The following is a 17,259-nucleotide window of genomic DNA, read 5'->3' on the forward strand; positions in this document are numbered from 1 at the left end:
GAGAGGGCAGGTATCACTAACGGTGCAGAAAGCTACACTACTGCCTGAGGGAACAAGATGCTACGTATGTATGGCGACAAGATTCTCGGTTGGTGTTGGTGAGCATATGAATGCTTTTGCACTAATAAATAAATAAGTTATACCCCTGTCAAGCGGGCAAGTTAAGTGCACTTACGGAGAGTGTCACTTGCTGTAAGTACACTTTGCCACACCTAAACAATGCAAGTGGAGTGTCACTCACGGAAGAGTGCACTCCGCTAGGAGTGCGTTCACGGACCACACTTTGAGGGCTGAGTGCGTAGCCTCGCCAGCAGCGACTTCAAATGCAAAATATGTACAGTGCATAAAAGGTACTTACAACTTTATTTCACATGCTACAACACTGTTTTGAGAAAAAAAATGTTATTTATAGCTACAAGCGAAGCAACAAAACAAGGAAACGTGATCAGATGCAACATCACAGCCTGCTGCCATCTTGTTTGTTGCCCTATTCTGGCTAGTCTTGGCTGGTCTTGGCTTTTCTTCTATTTCTATTTTTTTCATTGTTAAAAACTGTTGAAGCTCGATTTATTCGCGCTGTCACGTTAAGCAATCAATTATAATGAGCCCTTTTCCATCGACCTCTTCAGAAATTCCGCCCATTTTCTGTCGCCATCTTTTTTTTTACTACGAGTGCACTTTGCTTTCCCATTTAGCACTGCGTAGCCCAAAGGGTCACTCGGGATGCCAAAGCGCACTCCTCGTAAGTGCACTAAAGGGGGGACGAGGGTCTTAAAACTAACTTTTTTATTTATGGCCAGAATCTCATGAAATTTCGCACACTGATGCATTTTTCTCTTCTGATTCCAAATATGTAATCATAATTTATCTGGTGGTTTAAATCTTACAGAGTCTAGAATGTGATTAGGCAATTTCTTACGCAGCTATAATGAACTTTCTCACTGCGTTTTGCTGCTTTTATTTACATGAATTGATAGCCAGAGTTCCCATACCTGGTGACATTCTTCGTTTTTCTAAAAAGGCATGTAATCTTGATTTACTATGCCGAGAGTAAAAGGTCGCAGTATTTGACACTGCAACTCGTTAAGCTAATTGTAAACTGCTATTAATATTTGACCCAACAAAAAAAGTAAGAATGTCATCCGGTACGGCAATTTCCTGGCTATCAATTCATGTAATTAAAAGCAACAAAATGCAATGAGAAAGTTCATTAAGGCTGTGTAAGAAATTACCTAATTACACTCTAGAATTTAAGATAACTTTTGACCTATGACCACCAGCTCAATTATAGCTACATTTTTGGAATCAGAAGAGGAAAACACATCTGTGTGCAAAATTTTATGAGATTCTAGCAATAAATAAAAAGGTCAGATTTAAGACCCTCGTCCCCCCTTGTGTGATTGACAGGGGTATTAGTAAGGGTCTCTTGAACTGTCACTACTTTAGTTACTAAACTGCGCTGCTCTTGCACGTGTTGTTCACAAAACTTTACGATACAGATTTTGGCTCTATTTTACACTAAGCGACCAGTCCTCTATAATTTGACTGCACCTAAGGCAGTTTGTACCTTCCGCTCAAACGAGTACGATGACGAGGTCTGCTCCAGCTCTTGCTCTTGGTCGAGCTCAAACATCTCCGGCTCGCCAAATGTGGTCGGTTCTGGCGAAGCCGACGGCAGCGCGTCACGCTCGGAAGAACTCCCGTGGGGGCCGCGCATTGGAGATGCTTCCCGCGACGCTGCGCTGGTTTGATGCAACGGGTCCAGCTCCGCATTGTCCAAATGTGAGCCTTTCCGCACAACGCCTGGCATCTCACTGCAAGAGGAAGAAGAGATTAAGCACGCAGCTTGTTGTAAGGGGGTATGTCACTGAGCTCAGTTCTAAAAGCGGTGCGAACAGGCTAAGACGAGCGACGTTTAACAAACAGGTTCCAAGAGTGAGGAGTAAGCGGGGGCTATTAACTCTTCAGACCTTAGCAAAAGTTTTGTTTGTAAGAGTTAAGCTTTTAATGCCAAAATTATCATCACCATCATCAGCCTGACTACGCCCACCGCAGGGCAAAGGCCTCTCCCATGTCTCTCCAAACAACCTTGTCCCTTGCCAGTTGCAGCCACTGTATCCCCGCAAACTTCTTAATCTCATTCGCCCAGCTAACTTTCCGCCGTCCCCTGCCATGCTTGCCTTCTCTTGTAATCCACTCCGTTACCCTTAAGGACTAGCGGTTATCTTGCCTTCGCATCACATGCCCTGCGCAAGCCCATTTCTTCCTCTTGATTTCAACTAGGATGTCATTAACCCACGTTTGTTCTCTCACCCACTCCGCCCTCTTCCGATCTCTTAACGTTACACCAAAATTAAGAAGGAATCAAAGCAGGCAATCATTACCTCCACATTATGCTAGCTAATGTACCCACATTCAAAAGAAAATAACAAAATTTCATTAGCACTATTCATATTTGAGAAACCAGTGTTGACAATAAGCAACAATTAGCCTCTGTTCCCTTTTGTGCAGCTATTCCATGTTGCGTAAAAAGCCAAATCAAAGGCCTTGAACCAAATCGGAACACCATAGAGAGTTGATAATTTTTTATATTCCTACAGAGACCTTCCTGTTTAAGAGCATAGCTCTCAGACGCTTGTTCCTGCGTTGAGCTACGTGCCTTGGCCTCGAAGACATGTACGGCCTCTCAGCAGCTTCTGAAAGCCACTGGGGGTTCCCAAAGGCTAGAAAGATTCAGAACCCCCAGCCATAATCACTAGCTTTGTGATAAACCAGTCGATTTTTTAGCCTCGACCACCTGAGGTGCAGAGTGCTCCAATGAGGCCAGGTGGAATATGAAAACATGTAAGTTGCAAACCTGTCAGGTAAGGCATGACCAACACTCGCCTGTCCTGTCCCAGCCTCCCTATGGCTGTTAGAAATAGGCTTGCAAATGCGTCTCAGAAAGGCTCGGCCAAGAGACTCACCCCATCTGAGCAGTGCTGTTGTCTCGGTAGCCTCCAACTGCTTCGACGAGAAGAGTCACAAAGCAGTGCAGAAAAGTGCGCATTCCAAGGCGGACCTGCACAAGGAATAAAAAAAGCCTGCCACCGTATGGAAGACATTGAAGTAACGAGCGTTAGCTATGCCGCCATTTTGTCCCCTGATGTCATACTCGCATAGTTCCACCTCTATCCACCATACTGGACCGTGATGTCATCAGTGGCATGTGGTTGTTTTTACAATACTATTGTAGATGGCGCTACAAGTCTCAATGCGAGATGTACTATTTCCTAGTTGCTGCCATAGATGGCGCTGTGATCTCAGGGTGGTAGCAGACCCCACGAAATCTCGAAACGTGATGAGTAGTTGCTGCCACAGATGGCGTTGTGATCTCGGGGTGGTAGCAGACTCCATGAAATCTCGAAACGCGATGAGTAAGAGCTAATGTTCTTAAAAAAAAAAAGGAGCCAAATTTTGCAAGGTGCAAACATACAAATGTTTCCACACGTTCCATTATGAAATTCCTATGTGCATGCACCATTTCCAAGCCCAATAATTAACATAATCACTCGGTCAACTCCTCACAAACGAGAGATCAATCCCAAACCGATCAACAACCGCTCGGCCAATCGAGCCTCACCTGCAGCTTGAGCAAGAAGGACCGGTGGAAAAGCCGGAAGTGGCGCACCGTCGGCTGGTCAGTCGACATGAGGCCGATGAGGACCGTCAGGAGGCGTTCAGCGAGCGTCTTCGGCCCCAGGGCAAGCCCAACAAGGTCAAAGAGCTGCCACACAGCCAGCAGCGAGGACTCGGGGTTCGAGAAGAGGTCGCTCAGGTGGTTCATGACGAGGTCGAGGTCGACCTGACTCAGCTGGGTCAGAAGTTGCGGCAGCTCCCGTGCCACAAAGTATACCTGAAAGGCAATGCAATCACACAGTTATTCATTGTCATCATCATCAGCAGGCTACTACATCTTACCATATGGAACGAATGGGAAATAAAAACGTTTCGTAAGGAATCCGAGAATCAGCAGAAACAAAGCCAGGTCAAAAGGCTTTCTCTGTTAGATCTGTCATGTTAAGCATCATAGCAACTTGTGGGCTGAATACCTCAATTAATGCTGTCAGTTGTGCTGGAGTTAGGTATAGTTATGTTTTCTTTGAACATCTTTACAGGCCAACCACGAGTTCTACAAACGGGTTTCAAATAAAAGTTGTTGACTACACTCCAGCACCACAACGGTGCTGAAGGGTGTCTTTTGCTATATGTAGATGGGGAGTGGTAGCCATATGAAGAATTTATTCTATCAGCCTAAATTTTGGCCCGATTTTAACACTTACAATTATCTCTGAATATTTTATATTTTACCCCCTGCCCCACTCCTGCAGTAAATGCACTGCACCCTCTCAAATTTAAGACAGATTTAGTGGGAAAAGAAGTATGTTAAATAAGTTAATAAGCGAGATCTCTTTGTACAAAAAGCAGCCTGTGTGCCAAAAAAACTCTAATCTAGCAATACAGACCAACTTCAATTTGCACTATGCGTCTTTATAAATCACTTCTCGAGCGTAAGCTTTCACAATCAAGAGTTTCCTATTTGCAAAGGGGCTACACCTTCTCAGGAGCGGTAGCCTGTGCATCGAGCTTTGCGAGGAAGTCGTACAGGGCCGGGTAATAGGTCGGAAATGGAATGGTTGACAGAAGTGGCTGAAGAAGCTGGTGCGCAGAAGGTGGCGGAAGGCCGCCGTCGCAGACGCACGGGTAGCGCCATTCAACACGCCCGGCATTGCCAGCACCCGCCATTTCCTTGCCCCTGGTGGCTGGCACAGTGACCGGCTTCTCTGTCTGCAACAAGACCTGGACAGCATTCTGCAGAGACCTGGAAGGAAGAGAGAGGCCAATGGCTGCTGACACTGCAGTGCAACGAGTCTGTCTACAGCGTGGCAACTAGGCAAGTTGGTACATTTTGCGATAAGAGATATCCCCAACGGCACAGATAATTGGCCCAGTATTGGAAATGTATTGGCAAAGGTCGGTCCTACAAAGGACCACAGTCAGACCATCCATTTCCAATATTTGGCCCATTAAATGTGTTGCTTGGGATTGGGAAACGAAAAACGAAAGTGCTATAGACGATTTCCTTTCAGTTCCTCGTGTCGTTTCTAAGCAATATTCTCTATCTAGTTATGCTGCGGAATATGCTGCGTCCATTTGGGATCCCTTCACGGAAAACCTGATCAGTTCCCTCGAAATAATTCAGAATAACTCGGCACGTTTCATCCTTCAGAACTATAACCGTACCGCTAGCGTAACCTCTATGAAGAATAGGTACATTACAGTTACCATCTCTTGCTAGCCGTCGAAAGCACGCTCGCCTTTGCTTAATTCATAAAATAATGTATCATAACCCCAGACTGCACCGCGATCTTATACTTCCTCCGTCATATGTTTCATCACGAGTTGATCATGCGCATAAAATCGGCATTCCTTTCTTTAAAACAAAATCCGCAGCTGAGTCTTTCCTTCCACGAACAGCAAAGGACTGGAACCACCTTCCCGGAAGTACAGCCTCCATCATCGACCATCAGCGTTTTTGTTCCGCCTTAGCTATCATTGTATAATTAGAAATCAAACGCCTTTTACTAAACCCCTGTATACAACCACTCCCCTCTTCAATGCCCTCGGGCCTTGAGGGTAGAATAAATGAAATGAAATGATGTACACCGGGAAGCCTGATTTCAATGACAGAGTTCCTCTTCTCATGTCTCATCTCCTCTTGCACTTCAACTGTTTTCCTTTTCCAGCACTTAACTAGAAACACCAAAACTTGATCAGTTGACGCAGCAGAAATGGACTGCCGTCATCAACAGCCTGACCATCAAAGTTGTACGAGCTCATACAAAATGAATCAGTGACGCCATCTACGACAAAGGCGTGTTAATTCGAGTTTTGCAGGACTGGAGGAGAGGTCCAAATTAACCGAATGTCAAATTATTGGGAGGACCAAAACAAACAAACACTACATTAACAAAGTGTCCCACATAAGCACTTACCATTATCAATATTAAAAAAAAAAATGTGAAATCATTCATTGCTTCATGCAAGAGCACTAAGTCACAACAAATACTTTCTGCAGTTCCGCCAAGTGGGCCAATATGTGCGTCCTCTAGACACTGAAGGCAGAAATGGCACCCCCCCCCCCCCCTCCCCCTTTCAGAAAACACTAAGATTTCTGCCAGTTTTTTAATACCTATGGTCACAAAAACATTTTTTAGTCGCTTCTGGCTGTTTTGGAGGAAAATTTTTCGGAATTAGAAAGACCTTACTCATACAGATTCCGGCATTTTCTAAAACTCGATTTTTGTTTCGAGATTTTCATGATTTCAAAGCCGCTTCCTTTCAGTTAATTCAGTTGGCACCTTGTCAGCTCACTTTTGGCGGAAACTGCACAAGCACAAGAGAGAGAAAAAAAAAATCAAAACTAGAACCAAAATCTTAAGGCGCAGTCGTAACCAAATAGCACATGAACTCGCAGAGGCTTTTTTCAAAGTCAGGTGAAGAATGCGTAAGCGATTCTAGTATCAAATTGCATGAGAAAGAGAAAACTTTTCTAGCATGTGCGCTTAGGCAATGATTGGATAAGCATCAAGGTATATATATGTTTGTTTTCTTTCTGAATAAAATCAGTCACGAATTTGCACCTGTCCTTGTCCTCTTCTTGTCCGTGTCTTTTTTAGTGCAATTCCCTTGTTCAAGTATGTACGACTGACTCACCCAACAACGTGATCCCTTAAATCAAAACTCACTTGGGCAGTTTCGACGACTGAATCCTGAGCACCTGCAGGGCATGCACATAGCGCTCGGCCAGGTTCCTGGAGGCGTGCGGCGCAGTTGATGAGAAGATGGACATCTCCACAAGCAGGCACCCCAGCAGGTACATGTCAGCCGCGTGGGACGTCTGGCTGCGGTGGCGGGGAAAGCTCCCCTCTGGCTCATCATCCGCAGGCTGCCATGGCAACGGAGTACGAAGAGAGGAAAGGAAGGGGAAGTAAAGGAAACGACACGCTCTTGTATTGTACTCACTACAAGCCACACTACCGCTATAAACAAGATCTGCAGATATGTAGATTCAGCCGCTAGGGAAACCAAAGACAAATGTAAGGAGGACATCAAGGGTTCCATGAAACCCCGTTTGGGAACCTGATGCATAATCAATCGAATCAGTTGTGAAATGCTCCTTTGTGCAACTACTGTCATAACATTCACATTTACACTTGTCGCTCACTCAAACACTGCCAGGCTCAGAAACTTTCACCCGTATAGATGCAACTTGATAACTGTTGTTTTGTAAGTTCCAGTTCCTCTCTATTTGTGATTTGCCTACTGCGTAAACATTTGTCCCAGTCTAATAACCCTGCATTCATATCATCAATCTGTACATAAAGACCCTCTGTGTCTGCAATAAACTGGTCTGTATTAGTATAGTCTACATCCGGTTTTCTCTTTGGCAAAACTGAGCTTGCCTGGTTTAGACTTAAGGTCTCAAAAATCAAGCTCTCTAACAGTATTATTTTTAGAAACAGGGGACATTGAGCCCCAAACTCAATGCTCAAAGCCAGTTTTTCACAAACATAAGAGATTGATAGATTTAGGTATTAGCGCGTTTGTACTTTTCATTCGCCCTCCCATTGCCCCTGTGCCACCCAGCGCCACTGCCAATGGAATTAATCCACAATGACACTGTGTACCAGAAGTACTGAGTACTGGTGGGTACCCAGTACCTCTCCTTGGTATGGTCCTTGCTTTTTCTTGTGACAGCAGTGCGAGGTACTGGAAGATCATTATCATCATCACCATTACCATCGTCAGCCAGACTGTGCCCACTGCAGGGCAAAGGCCTCTCTCATATATCTCCCCAACTAATCCGGTCCTGAGCCAGCTGAGGTCATCTCATCCCCGCAAACTTCCGGACTTCTTCCGCCCAACTAATTTTCGGCCACGCCCTGTTACATCAGCAGGTACGGAGTACTTTCCCTCGGCATGGTACCTTGTTTTCGTTGGGACAAAATGCATAGCAAGAAAAAAAAGACAAGGACCTGACCTTTGCCCCACCGGTCGAATTTCGATGAAGGCGAAATTCTAGAGGTCCGTGTATACTGTGCGATGTCAGTGCAGGTTAAAGAACCCCAGGTGGTCGAAATTTCCGGAGCCCTCCACTACGGCGTCTCTCATAGCCTCAGTCGCTTTGGGACGTTAAACCCCCATAAACCATAAACCTTCCACCCCCCCTCATGCTCTTGCTAGCCAAGCTTCTCTATCGCTATTATTTATTTATTTATTTATTCATTGGTACTATCAGCCGAAATAGGGCCTGGATAGGAATGGTTATATACTACATCATACAAGAGCAAAAGGAAACTGGAAAATAGTGGGAACAACAAACAGTATGAAAATACAATAATAGGACCGGTTCCAGCAAATCATCATCATGATCAGCAAACCATCATCATCATCAGGAAGAAAATCCACCTGTGTAGCCGAGGCCAGGATGACGGATGGAGGCAGCCTGTGTGGCGAGTGATGCAGGCAGAAGGTGCAGAGTGACTCCAGCTGCTGCAGCTTGGACAGGGGGGAGTAGTCCTTGGGCAGGACAATCACCTGGGTCTCGGCGGGCACCGAGCCACCGGTGGTGGAGGCAAGCTGCTGGCCAACTGACCTTGACCTGCACATTTAAGGTCAGGAGTCTTCTTGGCACGCCCACAAACAAAGGGGAGACAAGGCCACCAAACTGACAATCGCAACATTCAGTTATGATGATGGGGAAAAGGTGAACTCGTTAATCCTTTGCTTACCACAGGAAAACAGTCACTTTCGGGATGGTGAGCATGTCAATTTCGGGATAGCTGCAGTAGCAGTATCTGCTATGCTGAGATGGTGCAGACATTAGTATCTATCACATTTTTCCTCATTTTCGATTTCGATTCTCTACCTAGGTTACTGTTTAAAAATTAGGTAGCTCAGAACCCAGTGGGCAGGCTGTGATGATGTCACAAGGGCAGGTGACCTCTCTCGACCAATCATAAATCTGCCACCTGCAATGGTGGGCAGGCTGCTCACCTGCCACAATAGGCAGGTTGTGGCGATCTCTCCCAACCAATCAGCGAATTTTGTCTCCGACATCAGCAGAGTTTTTTTGCAATGAAAACACTAATGTTATCGAATTAAAATGTTTTTCAAAAGGTTGCTTTCTTTTTAATGCGAAATAATCAAGGGCAAAACTCCAAAGTTCACTAGTTCACAATGATTTCAAACTTTTCACCAATCGTTAAGAATGAACAAGTCAAAGCGACAGCTCTATGCGCTTCCTACCCAACCTATGACTATAATTGTGAAATTACTTCTGAGTCCAACAAGGGGAAGCTTTGGGCCAGTTGGTCAGACATGTTGGGGAGGAGGAATACTTCTGAGTGCTCCAAATTCGTGATACACACCAAAGCACAGACCAATTGCTTGAAGTGTGCGCACAGTAGTGGTGCAAAACTATCGATAGTACTATCGATACTATCGATAGTTGAGTCACTATCGAAATATTGATGGTAAAAAAGACTACCAATAGTACTATCGATAGCGCGCGATAGAACTATTGATAGTACTATCGATGGCCGTGTCGATACTACTTGTTATATATAGTACTATCGATACTATAAATCAACTACGCGTATCCACTGCATCCTAAACTTGTTTCCCGAGTGTGTGGTATGGAGGTGATGGTATGAGTAACTGACAGGACTCGCCCGTTCTCGCTGCTTACGCGTCACCAAGCTCTGCAGACGTTCCAGACGTAAAGTTGCTGGATAAAATGTTAGCGTGCGAATGTCCTAGTTGCGAAGCATGTGTGCGAAAAGCATTTCTACAGCGGTTACGTCAGCAAGCCAAAACAACGTGTGCTGTTTGTTCTTTCATCGAATGCCGTTCCAGGTATTTTTCCGAACTGTCCCAGTGCACGTTAAAGAACCACAGCTGGTCGAAATTTACCTGGAGACCTTTACTACGGCATCAATCATAGCTTGAGTCTCTTTGCAACATTAAGCCACATGAGACCGTCAAACCAATCAGGTATCGCAAATGTTTTGGTTATATCGCTGGCCAACAAATGCATAATATCAATATTGTTACTATCAATAATCTTACCATCGACAGTTTCACTATCGATAATCTTGCTATCGACAGTGGTTCTATCGCTAGTAGTACTATCGATAGCAACACCATCGATAGTATTATCGATAGTCTACTATCGACAGTAATACTATCGATAGTATTACTATCGATAGTAGCACTATTGATAGTTTTTCACACTATCGATAGTTTCAAAAAAACTAACGATAGTATTGATAGTCAATTCTCCGATAGTTTTGCATCACTAGTGCACAGGCTTACTTGACGATGGTCGATGACTTCCTCTTGCTCTGGGGAGCCTCCGGAGTGGAATCATCTTCAGCGCCGTCTTTGGCTTCGGGTGGCTGTTATTTTTTTTTTTTTAATGAGACAAATAAGACGCAAAAAATAAGCTCTAAGAGTTATTTCTGTCCTATGCACCTTCATGCATACGTTCACATACCCTTTTAAGCAAACTAGTTTCGCACTTGCACAATTTCCAAAAACAAAGTAAATTCCAATTCAATTCAACACTCCAAAATCTATATTCTATAACCATGTAGCAGATATAATAATGTCAAAAAAGTTGCAATGGTAACGAGATGAGGGTTTATGAGTTATTCTTGGGGAGGGGAGTGCATTTGAACCATGTATTGGCCAATTTTTGCAAACAAAAATATGGTTCAGCACGAATTTCATATGTAAAATTTTCTCCCCCCCGCCCCAAATTCCACCACTGACTGTAACAACACTATTTTGCAATGATAACAACTGGCTTGGTTCTCTATTACCTGACACTTTTCTATGTACACAACACAGGTGACTGGCTTCAATTTAAAGGTTTCAAAGGGGGTTTCAAAAGGGGGGAAGGTGAGGGTCTTTAAACACTCACTATTATCCCTACACACAACAAAAAGGGCCTTCACAAACACCCCAGAAATGGCATTCAATCACTGGCCAATGCCCTAGCCAGAGCTAGGGCATTGGCCCTAGCTCTGACAGTGACCTCATTTCCAACTCAACATTCTTTCAAAACTCCAGAAACACCACTGCAATCTAAAAGACCAAGCACATGGGCGAATTGGAGCCCGTTTGCTTTTCAAGTGTGGTTGATAATGACCCTGATAGCTTGTGATGCTGTTTCCACATCTGATACAAGAACCAGCGGCTCATCAAGCTTATTTAGGCTTGTTTTCCATTAATCCCATTAATCCCTTGAGAGGATGAAAAGTTATTAACGTTAACGACAGTAATAATAACAACCACAAAAAATATGAATTCAGCAGACTCACAAGGCTGAGCTCCTTGTCAACCAAACTGTCTTGACGACTCTTCCTCCGAGACGACATCGAGCCCGATGGGGGCTGAAAAATTTGCAGAAATGGCGACACTAAGTGGCCGAACATTTTCCCGGCAGGAACTGAACCAAACACGGATATCAGTACTCAATATCTTGGCAAACACCACCTATTCTCCCTGGAGATTGCCCATCCAATGAACACAGGAACCAAAAACGTTCACGTTTATTCATACCACCAAACGCCATGCAGAGCACTGCGCCGCAATACAGATCTGGCAAAAGCTGCCTTTGCAGAAGAGTGCACTTTGATTTCCCTGAATTCCTCATTTATGGCCGTTAATCTAAACTAGAATACTTGAAGAAGCCATTTTAACAATGGTGCTATTCAACGGTACGCAGTGTTGGGCGACCTCGTTTGCATTAATATTCTTCCACCATATTGCACGTGCGTCTTTTTTTCTGTCCATTGTGTTTGTTGAGAAGGAACAATATGAAGAGCTAGAGTAGACTCCCATTAAGATAAACTCGGTTCAGAGAAATTGTCAGATAAGGTGAACAAAAAAAAAATCTGCTTAAGATGGACTATTTCACGTGTCCTTCAGTTAAGACGAACTTTCACAGTGACTGCGAACCACGGTGAACCCGTGCATCAGTCCTCGCAGGCCGTCCTCCCAGCACTGTTAAAAAAAAAGAAACAGTATATGATGTGCTTCAATGCTAGAAAGCACACCCCTCCACAAGGTGGCTTCTCTGCACTCTCAAAGATGGCTTCTCCGCACCTTCACGCAAACTGTGGGAAAGCTGTCTTGCGGGAGCACACGTTCTTGGGGGGAAGCTTTCTTGCCGGTTGCAGAAAAATGCAAGGCATCTTCGCGCTGGCGCCGAGATCTGAAACCTTACATGGTCAAATCTACGCACTATGCATGTGTTGACTCCCACAAACTAAAAAGCGTGTACGCGCTAAAGTGCAACAGCTCGTTGACATGAGGCTTAACCCTTTGAGGGTCGAATTATTTTGAAGAAAACTTTCCCAGGTGGTCAAATTACTTTATTGCGGATCTTGAATCTACAAAATGTATATAATCGAGAATAAATAGTAAAAAAAATTAGGAACAGTACTCTGGTGACAGCATCACTCAGAACTGGAAAATGTTCAATAGAATAGAATAGCAACGGTGATAAGCAAGCTAAGAGAAGCACCAATAAAGATAGAAATCAACTTTCGCCGCCTCTGCAAAACAGTGCCCACAAAGAGAAAACACGTTTCGCGCAACTCCGTTGCGATCCTGCGGTGGAATCGAAACCGTGTAGGCGCGTTGCCACAGAGGGCGAGAATACCTCGCGAGCAACGGTGATAAGCAAGCTAAGAACAGCGCCAATAAAGATAGAAATCAACTTCGGCAGCCCCTGCAAGATAGTGCTGACAAAAAGAAAACTAAAATTTCGCGTGACTCCGTTGCGATCACGCGGCGAAACCAAAACTACAAAAGGGGTGTTGCCGCAGTCTGTGCCGCCGCGCTAAAGCTAGACATAAGTTCTGCTTATCTCCTCAAGAAGGCAGCACAAAATTCAAACACTTCTTGTAAGTCCTAGGAGGTGGCAGCACCCCCCAGTGAGCACGCATTGTTCTTTTGGCGCAAAATTTCAAACGGAAGATCGAAACCGTACCCGTACGGCAAAGACCTTGTGGGACAGAAAACCGCCGCCGTACATATACGGCAAAAACCTTCAAAGGCTTAAAAACCTGTGGGGCCACATTTTCAATTGACACGGTGTTGCAACATGCATTATCATGGCACAGAGATGGCCAGATATCGACACCACGCGCGTTGCCTGCGGTGGAAGGAAACGCATATGGTGTGCCTGTTCGCGAAGTTGGTAACAGCTAACCCAAAAAGCAGCCGCTGTGGGATGCAGTGAGAAAAAAATTGACGGTGAAAAAACGAAGACTAGATCAATGCCATTTTTAAGCAGGATAACGTGAGTATCTGTTTCATGCCCTCAGTGTTCAACTCATTTCATGCATAGTGCAATAAATGCTCTATCTACAACTGTCATCTCTCTGAAAGGCTGTATCATTCATTTTTTTCTGTAACGTACATACTATATGAATACATCTAGCATGCTCACACATCTTACTTATGGGCACTTCTGTCAAAAACTTCTGATAAGGCAACAAACGGCAGTTCATCTTAGAGGGAATCTATTGTACTATTTAGCAGAGATTACACCTGGTAGGCTTCACAGGAGAAAAGCTGGCCATAACTCATTGTAACGATTCCTAATGGTATTTATGTTATGGTCACCTCTGTTAAAAACTTCTGCTAAGACAAGCGGCAGTTCATCTTAAAGGGAGTCTGTTGTACTATTTAGCACAGGTTACACCCACTGGGCTTCACAGAAGAAAACTTGCCTATTACTCTTAATACAAACTATAATGATGCCCAATCATTTCCATGTAGCTTCACTAGCGAGCGCACTGCCTTCCTTGTCCTGCACTGACCCGTGACTGGGGCGACCCCAGGGCAGCCCCGGAGCTGTGCTGGAGCCGGAATGTCTTGGGTGCTGAGCAGCGCGACAGGTACAGGCTGGATGCGGCCCGGTGCGGGTGCGGTGCAGTGAAGAGCTGCACCATGCCGCAGCTGTGCAGTGACGTGTGACCATCCACCAGGGGGCGGCACACGTTCTTGCTCTTTATAGCGGCTGGTCCCGTCAGCTGCGAGAAAACAACTTGATGACTCCTCTTGGTCTCTGAAAACAATGGTAAGTTGGCAAGACGTAGCCCGGCTGATGAGAGGAAAATCAAGCTGCCAACAGTCCTGCAGTTTCAGATTCAGGCACAAGGCATGCTCCGGAGGTATACTCCGTTTCATACATAGCAGGCAACGCTGCGGAGGTTGCTCAAGTAGTGCGTCCGGGAAACCATATCACTCCACCACGCATCATCCGTTCTTCTTGAAACTCCGGTCAGTGTTTGGACAAATACAAAGAGCGGTATAAAACGATGCGGTAGCACTGAAAATCACGGTCAAAGCTGTCAGGCGCTCAGTGTTTGGGCTCTCTGGCCATAATTTTCACGGAGTGTGAACTACTTTTTGGGCGCGGATTTAGTAGAAGCGATTCGTCCTACCAATCGTGTATCATACCGCCACGTGTACTTTTTGCTTCTCGAAATCTCGACGAGTCATGGGATGAAAATGTGGCAAGAGGTAAAATGAAGCCCAGGAGGTGTCAGTCACGGCACTTAAGATTTGTCGCTACGAAATATGTTGTGTTCGCTTTGCTTGTATAGCGAACTACCCCTTCTTATGCGCGAACTTAGCCTGCGCGAACAGGCGTGCTAGATTTGGCAGTGTTGCCTGCTATGTATGAAATGGAGTATAAACCAGAGGTAACACCTCTTGCTCAACCACATTTTCAACCACATAGGTGGGGGGTGGGTTCAGTATACGAGTGGATGAGTAAAGATGCTACATTGCATGACAGATGCCATAATGGCGACATGCAGCCATTCCTCATGCCACGCATCTCTTGCACATATGAAAGGGGCTTTGAGCCCGCCGCTCACCTTGTAGCCGAATGTGATGTCGATCCATTGGTGGAGGTGCTCCGAGACACGCTCGCTCTCGAGCATGGCCATGTGCTTGCGGACGAAGTCCTCGGGGCTGGAGCACCACGGGGGCATCTCCAGGTCACCCAGATCGTCATGGATGGACTCGAATATGGATGGGTCCGTGAAGAACTCCGGGATGCACTCGTCCACTGTCCACGCCTGGCAGCATGGCATTGCACAAGAAGAATGAGAGTTACCACAGTCGTCAACCTGTTTGCCTCTAAGATTAAAATTAAGATTAAGATTAATCTTAATCTCCTAGTGACTTTGAAAAGCTCCCGAGGAGGAACTTCACATGTCTTGGGTTCTCTCTCTCCCTGGCCAGCACACATGAAAAAAAGAGCAAGACTTCTTCAAAAAGTCCCTAAATTAAAATAATAATCATTGAGTGTGTAGTGAAACAGTCTTTACTATGAGCAACTACAGTAAGGTCAGTCCCAAAATAAAGTGGGCAACACGAAGGGGGGAAGAGCTGAGGCATTTAATATTAACTTAAGTTCATTAGAAAGCAAAAAGCTTCAGGTGCACTGGCAATCTCTTTGAAGACCACAACTTAAAACTTCTGACCCAGAGATCATTTAAGACTAAGCTTATGGAAAGCCCTCAGGCACTTTTGGTTTCATTTGGTTTATTGGGGTTTAACGTCCCAAAGCAACTCAGGCTATGAGGGACGCCATAGTGAAGGGCTCCGGAAATTTCGAACACCTGGGGTTCTTTAATGTGCACTCACATCGCACAGCACACGGGCCTCTAGAATTTCGTCTCCATTGAAATTCGGCCGTCATGGCCAAGATTGAACCTGCGTCTTTAGGGTTAGCAGCTGAGCACCATAACCACTGATCCACCCCGGCGGGGCCTCAAGCACTTTTGATTAACATAATATAAGAAGCACTGATAATCTGAAGTACAGCCGTTAAGTATTGCAGCCTTTTGAGAAGGGTTCCCAAGCCGTCCATACCTGAAGCCGCTGCATGGAAGCCGGATACTCTGCCGGGACCCACTTGTGGCGGACATGCTTGCAGAGGATGCTCCGCGGTAGGCGCCTCGCGAAGTACACGTAGTAGGTGATGTCTGCGAGCAGCTCGGACAAGTGGTGGGGGACCTGGGATGGTCAGGATCATCAGCACTGTAACAGAGCCCACAGATGGAAAAAGGCTTCTTCCAGTGGTTGGCAATTAGCTATGCTGTGCCACCTGATTCTATGTCATCAACCAACCACACTGACATTGCACAGTCGCCTATTCTATCACAATACTAAGACCACTCCACAGCTGCTCTGCACTCGACATGACCGGCCCAATTTGTACACTTGATTTCACTTGAGGTATCATCGAGTGGCGATGCTTTCTAATCTACGCTGCCCCTTTACTGTCTCTGTGTAAGCATTAGTAAGGCATCAGGTTTACCTATACACCTAATTATCATCAAACTACAAAAGCGAATGGCATTACCAAGTGGAACGGCTTTAAACACCAGGAGAAAGAGGTTTTGCCTGATTCATCAACATACATTGGCTGAGAAGCACAACACAGGTCAACACAAGAAAACGAAAAGCACTGTTAATTAACTGGGATATCATATATGGTAGTTTGCCAAGTCTCAAAGATCACTGAGAGAAACAAACATATTCAACAGAATAGTGGAGTAATGTTTTGGAGTACCTTCACCTGTAATGAACTCCCGATATGGTAAACACCTTTGCCAGGTAATCACCTATAGAGAGTGGAGCGTCATTGATACAAACCCACTTAATTCGAACACCTGATTTATATGAACTGACACTTCGGTACCATCAACATCGAGCGTATTAAAAAGGCTCCTTGTTTCGAACTCTGCACCGTCATCACCATAAGCCTCACTACACCCACTGCAGGACAAAGGCTTCTCCCGTATCTCTCCAATAATCCCTGTCCTGTGCCAGTTGCGGCCACCGTATCCCCCGCAAACTTATGAATCTCATCCGCCCACCTAACTTTCTGCCGCCCCCTGCTACGTTTGCCTTCTCTAGGAATCCACTCCGTTACTCTTAAGGACCAGCGGTTATCTTGCCTTCGGATTACATGCTCTAACCAAGCCCATTTCTTCCTCTTGATTTCGACTAGGATTGTCTAAAATGTTAAGACAAATCTATACCCCAGAAAATGAACTATGAAAGTTGACTGTACAGTCATGTGTTCCAATCACATTTCGGAGTTTCATTTCACCCATT

The 17,259-nt window shown here is 45.2% G+C and overlaps 1 protein-coding gene across 2 annotated transcripts in view; it reads right to left on the reverse strand.

Moving 5' to 3' along the window:
* The window catches only part of Wdr81 (WD repeat domain 81), a 60,323-nt gene that overhangs the window by 32,282 nt on the left and 10,782 nt on the right, over window positions 1-17,259 (reverse strand). For both annotated transcript variants that reach the window (XM_089561376.1, XM_089561375.1), the window contains exons 8-18: window positions 16,009-16,152; window positions 15,006-15,209; window positions 13,941-14,153; window positions 11,430-11,501; window positions 10,420-10,502; window positions 8,512-8,704; window positions 6,789-6,988; window positions 4,597-4,861; window positions 3,623-3,895; window positions 2,967-3,061; window positions 1,568-1,814 (exon numbers count right to left, since the gene is read on the reverse strand). In XM_089561376.1, the coding sequence (XP_089417502.1) occupies window positions 1,568-1,814; window positions 2,967-3,061; window positions 3,623-3,895; window positions 4,597-4,861; window positions 6,789-6,988; window positions 8,512-8,704; window positions 10,420-10,502; window positions 11,430-11,501; window positions 13,941-14,153; window positions 15,006-15,209; window positions 16,009-16,152 (1,989 nt within the window). The remainder of the gene's footprint in view (window positions 1-1,567; window positions 1,815-2,966; window positions 3,062-3,622; window positions 3,896-4,596; window positions 4,862-6,788; window positions 6,989-8,511; window positions 8,705-10,419; window positions 10,503-11,429; window positions 11,502-13,940; window positions 14,154-15,005; window positions 15,210-16,008; window positions 16,153-17,259) is intronic.

The sequence above is a fragment of the Amblyomma mixtum genome, chromosome 9 (genome assembly GCF_055824585.1).
Source record: "Amblyomma mixtum isolate Tamu chromosome 9, ASM5582458v1, whole genome shotgun sequence".
In the NCBI taxonomy this organism is placed as follows: Eukaryota; Metazoa; Arthropoda; class Arachnida; order Ixodida; family Ixodidae; genus Amblyomma; species Amblyomma mixtum.